Source organism: Polypterus senegalus, chromosome 7 (assembly GCF_016835505.1).
Source record: "Polypterus senegalus isolate Bchr_013 chromosome 7, ASM1683550v1, whole genome shotgun sequence".
NCBI lineage: Eukaryota > Metazoa > Chordata > Cladistia > Polypteriformes > Polypteridae > Polypterus > Polypterus senegalus.
The window spans coordinates 126,027,471-126,050,926 of record NC_053160.1 but is presented as its reverse complement, the minus strand read 5'-3'; the positions used below and the strand labels follow the sequence as shown (position 1 = coordinate 126,050,926).

At 35.6% G+C, this 23,456-nt stretch overlaps 1 protein-coding gene across 1 annotated transcript in view; it reads left to right on the top strand.

The window, feature by feature from the left end:
• Positions 1-23,456, top strand: part of LOC120532848 (acetyl-coenzyme A thioesterase) — a 156,790-nt gene that overhangs the window by 124,003 nt on the left and 9,331 nt on the right. The window contains exons 10-11 of the mRNA XM_039759273.1: positions 3,100-3,163; positions 16,615-16,698. Coding sequence (XP_039615207.1) covers positions 3,100-3,163; positions 16,615-16,698 — 148 coding nt within the window. The remainder of the gene's footprint in view (positions 1-3,099; positions 3,164-16,614; positions 16,699-23,456) is intronic.

Below are 23,456 nucleotides of genomic sequence, written 5' to 3'. Positions count from 1 at the left end.
TAGGCTACATATTTGCCAAACCTTTTCATTACTCTCTTGCCTGCTCCCTTGATCAGCTTACTGGCCTTTTATGTGACCTTGTATGTGTGACAGCTCATGCTACATTGACATCTCAATGACAGTCAATGCCAATAACATTCCATCCTTTACCATGCTGCCACAAGTAACAATGAGAAGCTCTTCACCCAATGTGGAGTCAACCATACATGTAATCAATACTACCAAATGAACCTGTGAACACAAAGTGTTGTGAAAACTGGACACAATAAACCTGAAGATTAGAAAACTAGTCTGAAAAGTAGAGAGTTGTTAAGGTTTAGCAGTGTTTTCGCCCTTGTTGAAGTAAATTTTCTGTAAAATAATGTTTTTGTTGATTTTTTGATATTTTGTTATTGTTTTTGTCTGTTCTTTGTACTTATGGCATAGTGTATTTTAATTATTATTGTGTTTATTTATCTGGCCTTCTTTCTTAAAGTGGAGACCACCTGATAATCCTGCTTACACCAGATGTATGAAGGGAGAAGCTTCAGTTCTTGGTTTATACAGAAGCATATGCATTGAGATTTTGATTTATACTCATTTTTTGTGGTTTTTGCTCTTCTTTGTGTATATCAACCCCTGTTACTGTATGTTTGGATTTGTGTTCTTGGTTTGTTTGCCTATATGCCAAATCCTATTTTTGCTTATATTCCCTTTTCTTTCTCTATGTATGCATTCTCTATGTATAAAGAAACGTTGTTCTGCTATTGCAGACCTGAGGCTTGAGGAAGGTGTTCCTCCTACCTCACTTAATATTACTTTTAAGTATTTTTCAATTTTAAAAGCTTGTGTCCTGTATTGAGGCTGTGAAGGCTAAAGCCTGCCTGTTAAATATTGGGTCAGACTGCCTGTGGTAAGGCCTACCTTGGGGAGGCAGACTTGGGTAAGGGCTAGTCTGGCTTGTAGTTTTTCATGGCCTGCACCCATTTTTATGTTTTGTTGTGGCAGGAAATCATAGCTACAGTAGAAGAATAGAAGACACATACATGTTGTATAGTAGAATCTGCAAAGTGTCTTATAAGTGTGCTTTAAAATGGACATATATTCATTTTCAGACCTATTTGCTCCAAAAAAAAGTTCAAGTTGTGCTGGAGTTGATCTCAGTAGTTTTAGCCTAACTTCAGGAGCTAATCCATAACCGTGATTTAATGCCATGCCAGTAAATCATTGGACATGCAGACTGTGTAATAGAAAAAAAAAGAAAACATATTTGATGTAGAGCCATTCAGCTCTTGGGAGACATAAATGATCTAAGGAATCTGCTGAAAGATCACAAAGGGAATTAAAATGCAATTTTTTTCTTAATTATCAGTGTTTCACACTGTCCACAGTCTGCTCTGGAGACAATGTTAACTTATCTGTGTATGAGATTGCAGGTTTAGGTTTTTTCTTGCTTGCCTAATTTAAATTAAAATTGAAAAGCCATGGTGGTTAAACATAAATAGTGTTGGAAATACAAAGGAGTAAAAGAGAATCAACCTGATGCACCTGAATAATGAAAGAGGCTGAACATGCAGAAAGAAGACACATATACCTGTATGTTAAACTAGCAGCTTGTGAAGAAAACCAATCTTTAGAGACACATGAATTGTAAATTCCTTTGAGACTAAAGGTGACACAGACATTTTGATATAGGGTTAAAGAAGAAGGATACCAATTGTGTGCAATGAAAATAGGAATAACGCAGTCATACTGTATTACTAAATTGAGTTTATTGAAAGAATAAAAAGAGAGATGTTTGGCTTATACAGATGTTGAAATGGCATTGTGGACAGAGGAATGCTGATGAAAGCACAGAAAAAGTCATACTGGAGTGGACCAATAAAGCTATTTTAAAATAATTTATAAAGCAGTGTTTATAATTCATTAAGTAGCAAATGGACAAAAAGAGTAGCATGACACAGATGTTTACAGGATAAAGAGATCATAAAATAAAGTGCAAAGAGGGATATGCTCTCAAGTGAAGCAACTGCAGCGGAGTACGCTTATGTTTCAGAACACAGTACAAAACAAACCAAAGAGGAAATTGAGCAAAGTAGTAATAAAAGAGAACGAAGATTCATTATGAAAATCCATGGCTGAAAAAATTCTGAAAGACTCTGTGTCATTGTCTAGAAGTACCTGCGGAACAACAGCAATACACGAATTCATACTGATCAGAGATATGCCTAAGTCTGTCTTAGAAGAATGGTGCACCAGCCACTGTGTAGTAAAATACGTTAAGGGACTTTTGTCTAATCAACATAGGTGTCCTACTCTTTGAGTCCTGTCAATGCGTATTCAACATTTATGATTTAAGTGTTTTGTGTTTAATGTGATTTTTAGTTTGGGAAGAACAGGGTAATGAACAGAATATGGAGCTAGCAAATGTCCCTTTATAATCTTAAAGTCTTTAAAAATCGTAAACACTTTTGTCCCTCCAATATATTCTTTATTGCTGAAATTTTGTGAATGTGACACTGACATGCCAAAGCAACACTGGAAATGCAGTTCCAGTGTAATTATTAATACTAAAAATTCTGTAACATTACTTTTATGGTGGTTAGTTCCCAGTTTTTAGTGCCACTCAAAGTATTTTGTCCAAATTAATGAATTCATTTTTTATACTTCACCACTGGTATCAAGCCTGTCCTTTGCCACAAACAATACATGGAAACAGTCTGCTCACTTTTGAAAGGAGATGTTCACCAGATCTGTAAAGATTAATAAAAGTCTTTAGAGACTTTGAGCCCTGTTATCCCAGTTACCTATTACATCACTCTTTCTATTGCATTTTGTTTCCTTTTTCTCACCTTTAAAATGTGTCACTAACTCTAAGGGTGTTATAATTTAATTATAGCTCAGAATTTAATGAAACCAACTGGGAAATCCACCCTAAATGTAATGAAATCTACTGTTGAGCTCAAGATTCCAGATTATACCAATCAGTATCAGATAAAACCAGAAATAATTTATTCTTCTGGGATTTGCACCAGAGGAAAGGCATAGAAACTTAAAAAGCTTCTGGATATTCTGCGTAATAATCATCTTTTGTAAAATATAATATATTGTTTCCTGCAGAAAACATATTCTTTCATGTAAAGAAGATGGTCCGCTGTCTGTGCCCTGGGAAAAAAGTAATCAGGTGAGGTTTTAAGTTTCTTATTGATTTTTTGGCTGCCAAACTAGTCACTGAGCTTATAATAAACTACTATAAGTAGGATCCTTAGGCAGTCCCAGTGAATGCCTTGTAGAGTCTAAAAATGATTTCAGCTCATTTCAGTTCAGTTTATTTTTGTATATTGCTCTTCACTGAGTGCAGGTGCAAAGCTTTATGGCAAGTTCTGAGGTAAAATGTGAAAACAAACCTTACAAATCATTAATTTCACAATGAGTACACATAAAAACACAAATTTATTTAAATAGACATGGAAACAAAGAAACTCATTAACACAGATAGAACCCAACAATATCTGTCCATTAATTAATTGTTGAACTATGATCTAAACAATTAATGAATTATTATAGGCTGTAACAGAAAACACAAGCAGAGGGTTTGGTTCTCAGTAGAGACAGAAGTGTGATATAAAGGCTAAGCAGAAAGTAAGTATGAATACTGAAAGAAATATAGACTAGATTTAAAGCTAAGTAGTTGGTGCTAAAGTGGATGAAGAATATTAGTTGCTTCCCTAATGGGTGCCACTTTTGTCTTCTTTCTATGTGATGATTTATTGGTAAAATAAGTTTTTAAGTGTCAAAAACAGTTAATCAATTTCTTGTTTCAAAAAAGATTCCTAATAATCCTAATAGAAAACACAATTTTCCAGATCCACTACCATAATTAAAACATACATAGATATTCTGGTAAATTTTGTATTTTCATTCGCTTTCGTGTTCCTACCAACACATTTATTCATTTGCTCTGGGAATACCTAAATAAACGAGAAAGACAATATGGCAGAAAACACCCAACTCGCACTGGATATTCATCCTCTCTTGAATACCAAAAGCTCACTGTTCATCAGGTGGAGGGTTGATTGCAGCTTGTTGAGTTTAGAAGGATGAATGCAGCTGACAAAGCTATTAAAATGGGTTGAAATTATCAAGACAGGCAGCTAGGTCAGAGGATAAATGAACAAAAACATGAACAAAGAATCAGGCATGGAAGAGGTTTTGAGTAGACAAAATGTTAAAACATGGCCCAGCAAGAAACAATAATTAGATTACTGTATTAAGAAGGTTATCAAAGCGACAGTCTAAAGGTGAATGCAAAATATTCCAAAAAATAGTCCATGATCTATTATACAGTACTCTAAGTAGAAACTTGGAATATATTCTGAAACAATCCAGGTGATCTGTTTACATTTAGGAGCAAATTAAGTTGGCTTTGAGAAACAGCATAAATGACATTGACGTGAACTGGCTTATGGGAGGCAAAAATGGCAGAAAGTATAAACAATAATTTAATTAGTGTCTTCCTAATCATGTTATTACACACAATTTTTAGACATTTAGGATAAATCATAGCACCAATAAGCAATAGCCCCTTGAGCACCACAAATGTCTTCTAACTCAAAGGTGGTGAAATAGATATGAACTATTTGCCTCTTATTAACAACATTTATGGAAGCCAGAGACAATAAAATTCTACCTCAAAATTTTCACCAAGCATTAATCACCGTCTTTCCTAAGCAAAATAAGGATGTATTACAATGTGTATCATACAGACCAATCTCACTTCTGAATAATGATGTTAAGATACTCTCCAAAGTCATAGCTAGGAGGATTGAGAATGATGTGCTTCTTTTGGTAATATCAAAAGAACAAACTGGATTTATTAAAGGCAGACACTTAGCTTCCAATCTTCAACACCTGTTTAATGTAATATATTTACTCACAAATTCTAACACCCCAGAGATATTCTTATAGTTGGATGCAGAAAAAGCATGAATGCAAAAAGTATGAATGAATGGAAGTACCATTTCACTACATTGGAGAAACATTTGTGTGTGGATCAAATTACTGTATACCAGTCCAGAAGCTTCAGTTTGCATTAACATTATTTCAGACTACTTCAAAGTAGAACGTGGTACTAGACAAGGATGCCCCTTGTCACCACTGCTTTTTGCAATCGCCATTGAGCTACTGGCAGTTCACTGTCAAAATGCTTATGAGATAAAGGGGATTATCAGAGAAGGACTTGGACAGAAAATTTTACTATATGCAGATGATATGGTACTATATATACAGTATATAAGATCCACAAAATCCAATGAACTCTCTGGGACACAATATTAGATTGGAAACCTTCCTTTTTATCATCGCAGATCAGTTTAACACTAGAATTACCAAAGCCTACGGGAAAACTCTGGCCCACCTTAAATCCATTCACACCTCTTCGTCAGTGTCTTTTGTCGATCTGACACTGTTTGTTTTCAAATAATATTGCATTAGTGCGATGATGTCTTCTGGTTGGTACTATTCAGGTCATAAAATGATTTCTTCAAAATGTCACATTGTGTCTTTCTTTCAGGTGTGTAATAGAAACCACAGCATAGAGAGAAGTGTGCGCATTGCAACAGGTACACATGTCGTAAATGTAGGAAGGACTGTCCTTGCGTGTGTGTGTGAACTGTTAACATTTGAATTTGATGATTGCATATAGCGCTGAACTGACCTCATAAAAGGTCATAAAATAAATAATTCCAAATATCATATATACCTACATATGGTTTTTTTTGACATCATAAACCATAAGGTGCATACTAATTCTGCATGAGCAGGTACACTCAATAAAACTGAATAAAAAAAATATAGTGATGGTGAGATACGAAGAAGGCAGATTCACCAGTGTTTGTGTGTCAACTTTTATCCCTCCAGGTCAGAGAATGTCCAGTTCCATTGCCTCAAAACACCACTCACATCTACAGTTATTCCCAGTTTCAAATATAAACTAACAGCGTCAGAGTATGTATCGTGATCGTGACTGAGAGAATAAAAGTGAAAAAAAGGTAAATTTTACAAGTACAGTACTACAAATGTACACGGTCTGTTACAGATGCAAACCATATGTATGTGTGTACTGTATAATATTAACAATAACAGCAGCTCAGTACTGAAAACAGTAAATATAGGAGACAGGATCAAACCCGTGTGGCCAACCGGGGACTCTTAATTCTAAGTCAGCAAATCTTACCGCTACACCACAGAAGCTGTTGAATCGTCCTTGAACCTTTTGTGAAAGTGTTTATTTGATCTTTGGACTTCAGGTTTCACACATTCTATAGTTTATGCCTACATTTTGTAACATTTATTACTAAAATATAAGTTTCTGTTTTAACAATGTGTTTACACAGATTACTGTAGAAACGGAACACACATGAAATGCATGTGTTCCTAATAATGATCTATTATTTCCACTCTAAAACTCCAGCAGTTCACTCCCAGATAATCAAACAAGGCATGAGCTGGGAGAACTTGGTGAACAGTCTGCGATGGTGGGGGGATGGAATAGCAGGCTGCTTGGTGCTTGTCTTAATCAGCACATTTACAGGACAAAAGACGCTGACGGAGAGATGCGAATGGCTTCAAGGTGGGCCAGATTTACGAGTTTTCTCATAGGCTCTGGTAATTCTAGTGTTAAATACCCAGGGGTAAATATCACAAGTAAACTTAAAGCTCTTTATCAACAAAATTTTGCTGTCTGTATGGAAAAAAATTAAGCAAGACTTGCATCTATTTCTAAACATTGCAATATACATCAATAAATAATTTTTTAAGAAGTCAGATTCAATCATAACCTCATTTTTTTGGAATTCAAAACATCCATGTATCCAAAGGACAACCCTACAAAGACCTAAGGAAGAAGCTGGAATGGCTTTATCTAACTTTCAGTTTTATTATTGGGCAGCAAATATACAAGCTATAAAAACCTGGACATTTAGACAAATAAATGAACATATAGGCTTGATCCACAATAGAAATAAAATCCTGCAGTACTTCTTTATATTCCTTGCTTTGTACCTCAATAAGTACAAGTTATCGCCAATATACTAACAACCCAATTGTGCTTCATTCACTCTGAACCAATGTAGGAAGTACTTAAAGATAGAGTAGCTTCTATCTGTGGCACCTCTGCACAATAACCACCTTTATCCACCGTCTCAAATGTATGCAGTTTTTAATGTCTGGAAAACATTTGGGATTAAATCACTTAGGGACCTGTACATAGACAACATCTTCACATCCTACGAACAATTACACTTCAAATTTAGCTTTCCAACAACACATTTCTTTCACTACCTCCAAATTATAAACTTTTTTTTGTTAAACAAAACCTGCAAAATTTTCCTCATTTTTAAAGTCCCTGCCTTTCAAAGATCCCAGAGTACAGTGGGAAAAGGATCTCTTACTCAACATTTCAGAAAAGGAGTGGAAGGCAGCCATGCACAGAATTCACTCTAGTTCCATATGCACAAAGCATACAATTATTCAACTTAAAATTGTACAGTATATCGAGTGCATCTGTCTAATTTGAAATTGTCCAAAATGTTTCCAGGGTAAGATCCAACCTGCGAACGTTGCAATCAAGTTCCTGCCCCATTGGGCTGTATGTTTTGGACGTGCACCAAATTAACATCATTTTTTTTTTTTTTTACCAAATTCTTTAAATGCCTTTCAGACAGCCTTGGAGTCACAATCCTTCCTAATCCACTAACAGCTGTGTTTGGTGTACTTCCAGATGAGCTTAAAGTGGAGAAGGACAAGCAAACTGTAATCGTCTTTACTTCACTATTGGCATGTAGACTTGTCTTGCTCAACTGGAATAATCCTAATTCACCTCTTTTAAATCAGAGGATAACTGATGTTGTATATTATCTGAAATTGGAAAAAGTCAAGGATCTGTACAAAAACTTCCTTAAAACCTGGCAGGATCTAATCAATAACATTTTAGAATAAGCATTTAAATTGAGGAAGCAGATTTTCTTCTGTTTTTTTATTCTATTTATTTATTTCCATTTCCTAATATTAAAGTTTTATTCTATTGGCCTAGGTCTCTTTCTCAGGGGTAGGGGTTGATTTGTTTCTAACCTAGTTTTGTAAAACAATGAATCAAAAATAAGAAATCCACAAAAGTACTAACAATAGCATGTCCTCCAACTACTAATAATGATGATTGGGAGAATATGACCCCTTTGCCTGAAAAAAATAGTGTGTGCATGTGCGTTGCAAGTAACGTCACCATGCTGCCATTATATGGAGACACACAGTCATTTAGATTTTTTATAAAACCATATGAAAGATTTCACAAACTACATTCTTAAACAGTTTAAAAAACAAAGAATTATAAGGGTTTTGTTGTTTTTATTTTTGGGTTTTTGCCTTGACTGTGATTGTTGTATTCCAGTTTACTGATCATTCTGGTTCTCCCCTTACTTCAAACGTCAAATATCTGCCACTCAAGTATAAACTAAAAAAATGTGGTGAGCCACTGAGACTTCTGTACCCAAATTCAGTCTTTAAACTGAAATTTAAAGTCTTCAGTAATGTTCATTAAAATACAAGTACAGAACATAGTCATCATGTAATAGCATTTTATAGCGAAAAAGGACACTCCAACTGTGTCTAACCTAAAAATGAATATCATTACCTGAAAATGTGAACTAAGGTATGTGGATTGTGTCTTTGCTGGCTCAGCCCAACTTGTGGCTTCATAGGATTTTTCATAAGGATGGTGTATTTTCCAGAATGATAGAGAACAAAAAGAGATGACTGAAATTTATTGTTGTGTGTGGAAATGTGACTTTGTCAGTTGGCGACTAAGAAGCCATGATCAAGCAAAATAAAGTTCAAAGAAACAAACGAAATGTGTGTGTATATATATATATATATATATATATATATATATATATAAAAAATAAATTATCAGTTGAGCTTTCCTAATCTTGATGGAAAATTGTAAAAATAAAAAGAACTATATTTAATAGAAAATCCAAAGGGATTTGACAGGAATTTTTTAGTGGAGGAAGAAGGATACTTTTAGAGTTGCTGAGTGGTCTGTAAAGCTACTAACTTCTGTATTTTATGTACAGTATGAATGCATTGATATACAGGGCTCAAGTGTCTATAAATCTTTCAGCAGGAATAAGTGTGAACCAACGCCATTTTTCTTCACCTCTGCACCTTCACATCTATTTAAAAGCTACCAGTTCTTCATTGTACATTTTCAAAGATTTAAATTTGTTCAGTGAGTTAGATATCTTTAACCCTAGAACAGAGAAAACATAATGGATTAAAGCAATTCTTTCCATCAGTACAGTAAATCATGAGCCATTACACCATTTAATTATTCATAGAAAAAGACCATTTAACACAAGTGGTCAAAATTAGGAAGTCAGATGATCATGAGTCCAAAAACACTAATGAAACATTAACCAAAACCAAAATCTAAAGATTTTGAAAATAAGTCGAAATACCAGGGAACCTATAAACTAAGGTTGCCCAAAGGGTCAGATGCAGTGTACCAGAGATGGTACTTTACTAGCAGTGGATCAAGATCAGACTACCTAGTACTGTACTAAACGTAGATGATCCTCACATCTAAGTGCTGCCTCAATGAAAGTGGAACAACATCAATACCATGTTTAACTAATCCACATATAGTCTTGTTTTGGCCCTGTATTTCTCCTCAGTTTGCCTAGCTGGCCATTTGATTTCCTGTTAACAGTGGCAAGTAGGCAATTATCGTTTTGTCCTCTCTCAATTGGCAGCATGCAGCTACACATTCATCTCAACTTAAAGGAACATACACAGGGAAAAAGTATATCCTCATGTAAACTTAATAAAATTTACAGTTGTTAAGCTACATTAGAATGAAATGAGTTTAGATTATCATTGTATACGTCATTCACTTAGAGCATATGACAAGATCCTGAAATCTGTGGAAAGTAAATGGAAACTAATGATGGCAAGAAGTACACATTAGTAGAATCATATCCAAAGCATAATTGTCTCTCTGTAACTCATTTCCCAATTACTTCGATAATAAAATAACAGAAAAGTTGATACGTGTCATTCATTATGTACCCAGGTTATCCAAATAAACAAATTAATCCAACAGTCACCGAAGCATATACAATACCTATTCAGAGGCTGGACAATATTTATAAAGAATATCTCATCTCAGTGCAAACTTCACAGTAGATCATAAGGTAAGAGAGTTATGAGAGATCTAATATGACACCTGGAGACAAACCTACTAGTTCTAATATGTGTCTGTTTTTTGTTTTTTTTTTAGTTACATTGAGCTTCATTAACTAAGCATTTCCTTACACTGCAATTTTTCCCATGTGTATAATTGTAAGTGACAAATAAAATTTGATTTACCATATATACTCACATATAAGTCAGGTCTTGAAACCCGAAAAATCGATCATAAAATCAGACTCATATGCCCGTTCAAAAATACAAAACTTTTTTTTTTGCCTCCTCAAATCTCGCATCGGTTTCTCGGACACATCGAATTTTATTGCAGCAGCGCAGTTACCAATTTCTTTCGCTATTTCAACAACACTTTATTTAAAACCAGCTTCATATTTTCTTCTGATCGAATGCTCCATTGTAGATAAGGGATACTCTTATGATAAAGGTGTATGAGGGTGTGAGATACAAAAAACACAAATCAGTGCAAACGTTGCTTCTCAGTAGTTCGGGTATTACAGTGTGGTCATGTAGGCACAATACATAGAAAAACAAAAGGCACTGTGCTTCATGGTTACTCTCTCAGGTGGGCGTTAGCATATCATAATCTCTTGAACCAATAGCGTGAGTTTTCCACATTCAACATTATAAAATTTCAGAAATTATATGGTAAAATCAAGCCCCAGCTTATCCGTGAGTATACTGTATGTGGTAATCTAACACAACCCTCCAAAAAAGTACAGCATGGATGAAACTGGCAGCATCTTTCAATGTTCACTTTCCAAACCGGTAGCCGAGCAATTTCTTAATTAATGACACCGACTGTTTCTTTTTATTGAAGATTAATGGTTAAATGTATGTTGATTCATACTTTTCTGTTTCTTATATTCAGCAATATAACTATTTCCATACATCGCTTGTCTTTTTTTATGGTATTGATTAAATATACTTGTTTTAGGATCATATTATACTTCAGCCCAAATGTAAATATAAAATGTGGTTGGCATATTTTTTAATGGCATAAAAGTGCTTTTTCATATCTGTAACAGTCTGTCTGTTGCATTTGGAATTCATTTTGTAACATTAAGACCATTGAACCTGCTCACAAGGTTATTAAGTTTGTTCCCCCTCACCAACTCTAAGATGCACACTGCAGCTGAACTTAGTCTTGGTCATGATCCACTGCTAGTACACAGCTCTGAGACACACTGTCAAAAGACTTAATGGGTCAGTTGCAGTGTGATACAAGCTTGGAAGAATCATAATTTTGAGCTCGTATCACACTGCAACTGACCCATTAAGTCTTTTGCAAACATTCCACAAACTTGGACATTGTTTGACCTGTGACTCTGGCTTAAATATTGCCACACCAATAATGTCATGAGACACACATTCTGGGGATGTGTCCTTGATAAAAGACAACCATAACTAGCCAAAAGTTACAAAAGTTACAGTGCTCATAATAAAAACATAAATGCATTGTGGTAAATCCAAAATGTGACAGTAATAATAATAAGCCTCCATTTAAAATAGAAGTAAAGTGAAACTAAATTCCACATAAATCCCTATAAATAAAGTCCCCAAGAAAGAAGCATTAAGCTCAGAACATAAATTAATAAAGAATAAGAATCATAATGTTGTGCCGGCTCCAAAAAGAACAGTTTACTACTAAATACCCTTAAAAGGACAGTTGGGAAATAATGTTCTAAAATAATGGCTGAAAAAATTAGATATCCTTTAAAGACAATTGAAACAAGGATCAGTAAATGAAGAAACAGAGATAAATGAATGTTGAAAGGCTAACACAATAAGTCAAAAACACTAGGTAAAATCAAAAGTCATGAACAAATTACAAATATAAAGCCAAAAAGAATACCAAAAACCAAAATAATCACAGCAGAAAGATTTGCATTTATCCCAAAACTGAGATAAAGTGCATGCAGAGCCAGCATGTTTCATAGCCATGATGTTAATGTGTGACACACCGCATTATATAGACTAGGGATCTCAAACTCCAGTCCTGGAGGACTGCAGTTGCTGCAGGTTTTCATTCTAACCCTTTTCTTAATTAGTGACCTGTTTTTGCTGCTAATTAGCTTCTTTTGAATTAATTTTAATTGACTTAATCATGGAGACTCTGATGGTTTCTTTTTCCTTACTTTTCAGCCAAGCAATAATGAGATACAAAATGAACCAAAACATGACCAGCAAACTGTGACCATCATACAATGTCTGAAAATAAAAGGGGTAGATTGTCTTAGGATTGTTGACTTGCTCCCCAAAAACATTTTAACAGTGCTCTTAGAAAAGAAAAGGAAAAAATCAGCAATTTTGAAAATGTATGCACAATGAGAGCAGCAACAAGCCATGGAATTAAAGAATGGGTTTAATTAACAACAAGACTCGGCACCTAATTAAGCAACTGGTTGGAGTGAAATTGGTTGGAGTTTGAGGACCTGACTTAGTTGGTCTTCTTTTGGCTCACTCACTTCACATTTCATTTCTGTTTAAGTAACGAAATGAGCAATTTAGAGGAACGATGAAGAAATTCTGGGGAACAAATCTTAAAAATTTGCTAATTATAATGAGTTAATTAGCAGCAAAAACAGGCCACTAATTAAGCAAAGGGTCAAAATGAAAACTTGAAGCCACTGTGGCCCTCCAGGACTGGAATTTGAGATCCCTGATATAGACCTTGTAATAATATGCAGAAAGACCCAAAACTGAAGTGCCCATAGAGTTCCAAAATGATATTGTGGTTAAAACAAAAATAAATAAATAGAATTCTTATTAAACAAATGTTTATTCCTGACACATAACACATACATTTTCCACTAAGTTCTCTTTTTTCCTCCCACATCTCTAATAATTTTTGTGTCAGGTTAACTGTTGATTCTGACTTGACCCAGACTGTGGGTGTCTCTTTGAATTATTATCTTTATCCAAGGCTGGGTCCTGTCTTGCACCTAATGGTACCGTAACAAGCTTTGCCCCATAATCACCCAGAACTGAATTAAGAAGGACTGATAATATAATAATTAAAGTTAACAGCCACTTTCAGCTGGCGTTAGTGCTTCCATGAGACTGCAGTTGACATTTTCAGTTAGTTGCTGTTTCAATTCTACTGATGCTTTGGAATCTCAAGGTACACAACTGAAAAGCCCTTCAATGCATTGCTAAACCTCACTTTCATTATCCATCCATCCATTTTCTAACCCGCTGAATCCGAATACAGGGTCACGGGGGTCTGCTGGAGCCAATCCCAGCCAACACAGGGCACAAGGCAGGAACCAATCCCGGGCAGGGTGCCAACCCACCGCAGGACACACACAAACACACCCACACACCAAGCACACACTAGGGCCAATTTAGAATCGCCAATCCACCTAACCTGCATGTCTTTGGATTGTGGGAGGAAACCGGAGTGCCCGGAGGAAACCCACGCAGACACGGGGAGAACATGCAAACTCCACGCAGGGAGGACCCGGGAAGCGAACCCGGGTCTCCTAACTGCGAGGCAGCAGCGCTACCACTGCGCCACCGTGTCGCCCCCACTTTCATTATGCTTTGGTTAAATGCATTTTTTGTTAATATTTACTTTTTAAATATATAACAGAAACAGACATTGTTAATAGTGGTGTATTGTATTGACCAGAAGTCACCATACATTCTTCAGTATCACTTTAAAGTCATTGAAAGCTTCACTTGGAGTGCTGCACGCGAATGCTGGCGTCACTTCATCATAATACTGTACTTTCATTTCCTGAAAATATTTTATTTGTTTTGTGACCCAAGGTTTTTTTTCTTTTACAAGAATACAAAAAAGAAACACATCAGGAACATATAACAAAAAATGAAATGTATTACAAAGAAAACAAATCAGTATTAAAGAAATGAAGAAAAACAGACTAGAAATAAAACTCAAAGCCCCCTCCAAACAAGATGTCTTTGATCTTTGAACTCTTGTTTATTCTGCCTTGCTCTCCTGCTGTGTGCACTGATTAAGCCTTAAGCTGTGATACTTGTAGACTGGAATGCCCTCCCATCTGGCATGCATTCTTTAGAATCATTTCATTCTTCAAAAATGTATGTTTTTTTAGTATATTATAATGCTGGATGCATTGGTCTCATTAATTAATTCATCCAATTTCTGATTTATTTTGAGTGTATAGGAGTTGGTGGAACTTACCACGTATTTTTCTTCAGAAACTGTACATATTGACTGTCACATTTATAGCACAGTTTTATTTTGGTTTGAATTCCTTAGAATTTTTCTCCATGGTGAAAAATTCAATTAAATAAATATACAACAATATTATTATTATGTTCAATTTGTAGAATAGGTTTTTCTGGTCAAGGTCCAGAGGTGGGTAGAGTAGCCAAAAATTGTACTCAAGTAAGAGTAGCTTTACTTCAAAATAATATTACTCAAGTAGAAGTAAAAAGTAGTCCACCAAAAACTTACTCAAGTAAGAGTAAAAAAGTATTTGGTGAAAAGACTACTGAAGTACTGAGTAACTGTTTGAACATAATAATAATTTATTTTTTAGAAATGCAATAAGAGACAAAAATATAAAATAATGTGTAAATTCTGCTATTTCCAAATAATAAAATAAAAAAATTAGTAAAAATAAATCACATCTTTACAAAGTAAAGATGCACAAATAACACAAAGTTCCAAATCTCAGTTTTTCACAACAAAGCTTTTGAAGCCAATACCTACAGTAGGTAACATGTATGTTTGAACAATGCAAACTACTATTAGTGACAAGATATCCTGTACACTGACAGTATAATACTGCATATGCAATGTGGTGTAGCAGGTCCACATCTTCAAAAGAAAAAAAGGCCAGTTTCAAATCCATAAAGCCGTGTCACTCTCCGTGGGTTCAATTGCATGACCGCAGGTAGTTAATGAGGTAGTTGGAGCGAGTCACACCTGCACGTGCGGATCCGATCATTCTCAATTGCTTTATTGGCTTCCTGCAGCATGTGATTAAGGTCCATGGAGTCAGGACCGTATACTGTATATATGGGTCAACACAAAAAAGAAGGGGGAATCAAAGAAAAGGAGAAAAGACATGAGGTTAAAATACATGAAAGTCAGGCTTGGGAATGACGATCTGGTTCTTGCAGTGAAGCTGTGACTGTTTAGCAATGAACAGGCACCCCGCATGACTAAAAAGTTTCTCACAGGCTGCAAGACGCAGGAAGTTTATGTGTGGTCATGTGGCTGCATGGCTACGTCTGATTGGTGAAACAGTCATGCAGTAGATCCACTGGCAACTTTTCTCTTGCAAAAATATAGTTTAATGTATAAATGGAAAAAAAGTAACGAGTCGAGTGTTGCCCAATGTAGCGGAGTAAGAGTAGCGTTTCTTCTTCACAAATGTACTCAAGTAAAAAGTAAAAAGTATGGTGCAGTAAAACTACTCTTAGAAGTACATTTTTTTTAAAAAGTAAATGTAACGGAGTAAATGTAACTTGTTACTACCCACCTCTGTCAAGGTCACAGTGAACAAAGACTGGTACCTGTAATATTACACCAGCCATAAATGATATTGTGTGGTCCTCTTACACACCCACGCTTGTGCTGCGTTGGTGTAAACCCAGTTAGGAAGAACTTGATAGAAAGTTCAAGCAACCATCATAATCATTGTTATCAAGTACAGGGAAGGATAAGTGGCTACATGTTTTGATGGCAACCAGTCTTTCAAAGGGTTTTCATCTTTTCACTATCAGTGAATTATGGGGTTTTGGAAAATCTAAGTGAAAAGGTCTATTTTATCTATATATATATATATATAGTCAATGTATGTGTGTATGTATGTATGTATGTATGTTCCAGCATCACTTTCTAATGGCTGGAGCAATTTTCATGAAACTTGGTACATGTTTCTCATTGGTAGACTAAAAATACTGTTGGGTGAAATCAACCCTAACTTTTTAAATTATATTTTTCTCAAACAATTAAAAAAAAACTTTATTTTCCTCACGGGCAACACTGGGTATTTCAGCTAGTAACTATTTGAAGTTGCCTCCTCTGAGTTCATTCAGTTAAGAAATCTCTTCATATTCTTTGGGATTTTGGGATTACTATGTTGGAATTTGGATTACACATGTCCTAGAATTAATGAAGATTACTGGCCAATGCATCCAATTCTAGTTTCCATTAGGAAAAAGGAGATGTGACTGTACTCTTCATGTGTATTTGCAGTTGAGCAACAGTGGCTGATGTCAGTATATGTAGACATCCATTGCAGGTGCTGGTCAGGATTTGATGTTCTGAATGTGATTGCTGAGTTAGTGCATTTCAGTTATTGACTAGAAATGCTACATTGTTGTAGTTTTATTTTGGAAAGTGTTACAGAATTTGTTTCCTTCTCTTTCTAACAGGCATATTTAAGCTATAATAATATAGCTGCTCTTACTGTATTGGCAGGAAGAATTGGATGGGAAATAAACATTTCACAGCCTAAGGTAAGAAATTCACCTTTGCACACTACCAGCAATGGGTTCAAAAATGCATGGATAGATGGACACTTAAAACTTTGTGGTCCCGTTATCATATATGGGTTAACAGGTGATTACAGATGGAATGCAGGTCAAGCATTGCTTGGCATCGAGGCACTGCATAAAATGTTGTTTACGTGACATAAAATTGTGTTTAATTGTCATATGTTACATCAAGTTCACTTCAAGTTCATGCCATTTGCGCACACGCTGTATACAGGTTAATATTAAAATAAAGTTTCTTGTCAGCTTGGTGTTAGTTCCTATTAACCTATTTGCAGAAATTGCACAGCATCCTGTAATTTTCTTAGGCAATCTTCTGGCCTCCTCTAGAGGATAACAAAATTGTAAAAAAAAGGGCACCTTCTTAGAAGCAGCAAAATGGCATACATGTCCATATGAATGTGCCTAGGACTCCTAATTTATGATAGGAGTAGGCTAAGGTCAGGGGTATCAACAGACTGGATTAGTAGATTTTGCCTACAGCTATTATTTACAGTCATGTGAAAAAGTTTGGGAACCCCTCTTAATTCTTTGAACTTTTGTTTATCATTGACTGAGCTTTCAAAGTAGCAACTTCCTTTTAATATATTACATGCCTTATGGAAACAGTAGTATTTCAGCAGTGACATTAAGTTTATTGGATTAACAGAAAATATGCAACATGGATCATAACAAAATTAGACAGGTGCATAAATTTGGGCACCCCAACAGAGATATTACATCAATACTTGGAGTTGAGCCTCATTTTGCAAATATAACAGCCTCTAGATGCATCCTATAGCCTTTGATGAGTGTCTGGATTCTTTATGGAGGTATATTTGACCATTCTTCCATACAAAATCTCTCCAGTTCAGTTAAATTTGATGGCTGCTGAGGATGGACAGCCTGCTTCAAATCATCCCATAGATTTTCGATGATATTCAAGTCAGGGGACTGCGATGGCCATTCCAGAACATTGTACTTCTCCCACTGCATGAATGCCTTTGTAGATTTCAAACTGTGTTTTGGGTCATTGCCTTGTTGGAATATCCAACCCCTGTGTAACTTCAACTTTGTGACTGATGCTTGAACATTATCCTGAGGAATATGTTGATATTGGGTTGAATTTATCTGAACCTCAACTTTAATAAGGGCCCTAGTCCCTGAACTAGCCACACAGTGCCACAGCATGATGGGACCTCCAACAAATTTGACAGTAGGTAGCAGGTGTTTTTCTTGGAATGCGATGTTCTTCTTCTGCCATGCAAAGTGCTTTTTGTTATGACCAAATAACTCAGTTTTTGTCTCATCAGTCCAAAGCACTTTGTTCCACAATGAATCTGGCTTGTCTAAATACAGAAAGGGCTTCTTTCTCATCACCCTGCCATACAGACATTCTTTGTGCAAATTGTGCTGAATTGTAGAACGATGTACGCATACACCATCTGTAGCAAGATTTTCTTGCAGTTCTTTGGAGGTGATCTGTGGGTTGTCTGTAACCATTCTCACAATCCTGCGCATATACCGCTCCTGTATTTTTCTTGGCCTGCCAGACTTGGGCTTAACGGCAACTGTGCCTGTGGCCTTCCATTTCCTGATTACATTCCTTGCAGTTGAAACTGACAGTTTAAACCTCTGAGATAGCTTTTTGTAGCCCTCCCTTAAACCATAATACTGAACAATCTTTGTTTTCAGATCTTTTGAGAATTGCTTTGATGACCCCATGCTGTCACTCTTCAGAGGAGAGTTAAGGGGAAGTACAACTTGCAATTGACCACCTTAAATACCCTTTCTCATGATTGGACACACCGGTCTATGAAGTTCAAGGCTTAACGAGCTGATCCAACCAATTTGGTGTTGCAAGTAATAAGTATTGAGCAGTTACATGAATTCAAATCAGCAAAAGTACAAGGGTACCCAAATTTTTGCACAGCCAGTTTTTCATATTTGATTTAATTTCATACAACTAAATACTGCTTCACTAAAAACCATTGTTCAGAAAACGCCCCAGTACTCAGATGTTCCTAAGAAATGAAAGACCTACCACTGTTATCCTTTTTGTTGCAAGTAGAGTAAATTATTATGCAGGCTGAGAGGGTTTCCCAAACTTTTTCATATGACTGTAGGCTGAATATTCCATCTAAATCAGCTGTGATTTTTGTGGTCAGCATTTTAAGGAGAGTAGTTCCGGCATTCGGTTTTCCCATAGTAGATGACATGTTCATAAGAGATTCAAAGGCATTTTCTAGGAGGCCAAGAGGTTTGACTGTCTTCTCAGTCAGACAGGACAATCCTAATTTACCTGAGGTGCCAAACCACTTTAATGTCAGCATTTTGTATTTGAAGTGATGTGATTATTTTTTAAATTTTACATGCTGGGATTTATTCCATTTTTCATAGATATGCCAAGTACTTGAAAATCTAGCAAGCAGACATTCTATTGTTACTGTTAAAATCCTCTGTGACAAATGACAATCCAGAATTACATGCCTATGCAAGGAAAATATTTTTATTTCTTATTATATCTGTGCTTCAAATGACACAAACAGCAAAAAGCTACATTTTATAAATGTTAATTTATATATCAATGGGAGGTAAGATTTTATTGAGATATATCCTCCCCTCTGTTTTAATTTAATTCAGTTTGTTTTGTGCAAATAGTTGTTTTGTGCTACCCTCTTATTCTTTTTGCTGCTTCAGTTTTTTTCTCAGCATAGTCTCACATACCTGTGGTCACTGCGAGACAGCAAAGACAAAACTAATGAATACTCGCCTGACTATCACTCTTTCAGTGAGTGTTGTACTGCCAAATGCACTAACATGCAGGGGGTAAAAAATAAAGATGGTCAAGTAACAACCTAACAACTGTAAAAATCATTTTTTTGTAAACAGCGGTAAAACTAGGTTTGATAAATAAGGCCTGGCAGGAGATTCAAAATCTTCATACCTTGTGCAAATGCAAATAAGCACATCACTATTGTTTGGATTGGATTGTTACTTTTTATTTTTAATTTGTTCATTGTACAATGCTGACCCCTGGTGGTCTTTTTTTAGAAAGTCAATTCCTTATGTCAACAATTTGATGTTTTCAAATATATGAAATAATACATTTTCCTGTTCAAACATACAACACTAGAAATTTCTAAAATATCTAATGAGCAGTTGTCTTTTGATCCCCTGTGTAGATGCAAAAGTCTGGTTAATATGCAAGCACAGAACCTTGTTGATCCTACACGTATATTATGTCAGGGATATAAGCAAAGCTGATGGTCTAAAATAGTTATAAATCCACTTCAAAATCAACTTAACTTTTTTATTAAGGGCTTGAGGTATGAATCTGGAAAAGAAAGCTTTCTCCACAAGTGAGAATTCCTCACCTGGTATCGTACATTTATAATTTATAATAACTGATCTCTTACTGTCCATCTTTAAAACAGTCATGCTCCTGGTTATGCTTTTCATGCTAACACTTCAGAGTAAGCTTTTTATTTCAGTTAATTAATCAGTTAGCTTTTTTATTTTTTCTGTTTTATGCTTGTTGGCCTTGGAGTACAAATTATATATGAACTAAGTAACAAACATTTTCTAAATACAGAAGGGTAATAAAAATGAATGTTCACTGCAAAGTGCAATCCATGGTTTTGTATAGTTGATGTAATTAGATTCAGATCAAATTTAGTAAATGAACTGACTAATTCTGAAAGGTCACTAAGGCCATTTTAATTTTTGAGATATCTAACACATAATGGTTTCTTTGAGTAGGTCTCAAAAATACTGATGAATTTTCTGTTAATTTATTAATGATTTTACACAATTTCTTGCTTTACAATTTTTAGAGTAAGAAACTACAGTAATAAAATGTTATGGAAAACCAAGCATTCATAGGTCAATGGTAATGCATATGTTTCACTAAAACCCTTTAGAGCTCCTTATGGGTAATCTGAGTTTGACTGCAACTCCTTCTCCAGCTGACCCTGAATAGCTTACCTACCTGACCCTAACTGTCCACCTTCCTGACAAAGGAACTGGTGGGAACTTGTAAATTTAACATCATTACACATGAGCAGCACGATAGCCCTGCTAGTAGATGGATTTAGCATTCTGGGTTTGAATCTCACACTTGGCCTTTCTCCCTATTTCTGCTTCAGTTTTCCTCCTCAATCTGCAAAGACAAGCAGGTTAGGCTAACTTGGCATCAAATCTCTGATTTCATGTAGATCAAGCTGTCTAATATGTTTAAGAAATGTTTGAAGGCTATTTTGTTCTATGTCTTATTGGTAAAGGCTTTGGAAAATACTTATAGCTATGGAAAGACCAAGTAGCTTTGGTTTAAAGCTCTTTACTTGTGATAGTCAATTGAGAAATTTTGTTCTATAACACTTGTTTCAAAGTAGTCCTCAGACTAACATTTACTTGATTATGTTGACCTCTTTTGAAAGTCATGTTGAATAAAAGCATGTACTAATAAATGTAAATGAAAATTCTTAAACTGAAATAAATCTTTTATAGCACGTACTTCTCAGTCTTGGAATCAGCCTAGTCATTTTCCTTTAGAATTTCTCTAGTGCTGCTATGCCCTTTTTTTTAAAATATAGAGACCATATCTTTACACATTTGAGGAAAAACACATTATGTCATTCCATAAATTCGGTAAGATAGCATAATGTGTTGAAAAGAACCACTTATTCCATAAAGAAAGACTTATATCTTTATAATGCTACCATTTCCTACACCATCACAAATCACAAAAAATATATACCGTAATAGAATAAAGCCTCTCATGTTCTTGACATTTGTACTAGCACATGATGTGCTTGTGGTATTTAGCTGCATCACATCAAACCTATAAATGAATAAATATTTGTGAGTGATAACACATTCAGTAGACCTTCATGACGAGAGACCACTGTGTAGTAAAACTGAGCTTTGGTGCCTCTCTTCTCTGATTACACATGTGCAACATTGCTTTACTTGAAATGTGTCAGCTTGGAGCAGGGTGAATGAGGCAGCTAAAGATAATTGAACAAAAACCTAGTGAAAATGACACTGAGGAAAAATAATCTCCCTCCCATTACCCCTTAAAGAAAAAATTACCTTTGTATTTTTTTATTTTCTTGTTTAGGTAGATTTCATGTCTCTGTTCCACAGAATTCTGAACATAAAGTTTTTTGTGGACAGCTCAGAATATTAAATGTGTTGTCCTTAAGGTACAATCGTAGAGGGATATGTCCACATAACATTAAATAATGGTTTTCTTTATATCTCTACATTACATAAATGCATGTTTAATTTTAAAATGATTGAAGAGAATTAGGCAACTGCAGTTGCTGATCTTGTCACCTGAACATGTCCTGTTAAGTGATTACAAATTGCAGGGTATGTCAAATCAGACAACTGCATAACGACATTACAGGACAGTTTCCAAAGTATTGCAAGCTTGCCCCTTTTTCTGAAAGCCAATAATATAATAGCCCATGTGAAAGATTTTATTGGTGCAAGGAATTCAGTCACAGTATCTGCCCTTTCATTTCTTTTTTACTCTTCATGGTATGTAAAACAAACAACATCAGACAGATGAGCCTCTCTTCAGGTTTAAAACACTTGTGTTTCTTATTTCTCGTAGCTACATTAAATGCATTGCACTTCTGAGTTAGAGCTAATTTGTTGTTAGTTCTCCCAAGCACACAATCCAACCCCTTCCACTTAAGATAAAACATCAAACCTGCCGACTGCCTCTGACTCACTAAGAATTATGTAAGTGAAGTCTGTGACTGAAAATCGCTGGTAAAGTTGTGTAATGTGACATGGTCTTAAGAGAGATAAAGTTTTCATTCCTTTGCTTCTGAAACCATGTTGTTTGACTCATATAGAGGCCAGGTAATGTGATTTAGAGCAATATTTTGTTATGAAGTTACATTGGCAGCTAGCCCACATATACGTTTCTTCTGAACCCTTTACTAACCGGAAGAGCCAAATAATACTGAAGACAACATATAGTAGCCTTATTAGGACAGAAATAGTATTGTCCACAGGTTCTTTGTCTGTGAAAATTTTGTTTTTACCATGTTTAGTATAGTCTGCAAGTTCCAGCAAATCTGCATGTGAAGAACAGTTTCACAAACAGGACAGATGAATTGATGATATTTGTCATAAAAATTTGCAATGTTAATACACTTTATTCTTCCAGTAGTATGGTTGAGAATGGATCAGGTTTAGCACATGTCATAGACCTGTCACACCAGGTAATAGGCTCTTGGTAGTACAATTATAACCATCTACCTGCTAAAAAAGATGATAGCTGCCATGTGACTTAGAAATTTACCAAGCTAAACTTCCACTCCCAGGAATTCCGTATGCATCCTCTACAATCCCTGCCCCATACAGTGTCACAAACATGAGATTAGGAGACAGTTTATGGGCCTGAATAAGTGTGAATTTCTGCAGGACTGGGGGTTGGCTCTGTCAGATAATGCATTCTCTCTTTCCTCCTCAGCTGTAGAACATCAGAAGGAAGTCCCTCCTGACAGCCTCAATTCCGGTCCCAATGCTCCTGACCTCACTTCCTGTCCAACCTTTACTGACCTCACTTCCACCATTTTGTTCACTACCATTCAGTTCTGTATCGAGCTCAGTCTGAAAAGACACTGTTTTGCATTTCAATTGCTTATTTTTGCAAGTATACAGGGTGGCTACCCCAAACCTTCTTTGTTCTCTTTGTGATTTCTTCACAAAAATATAATAGA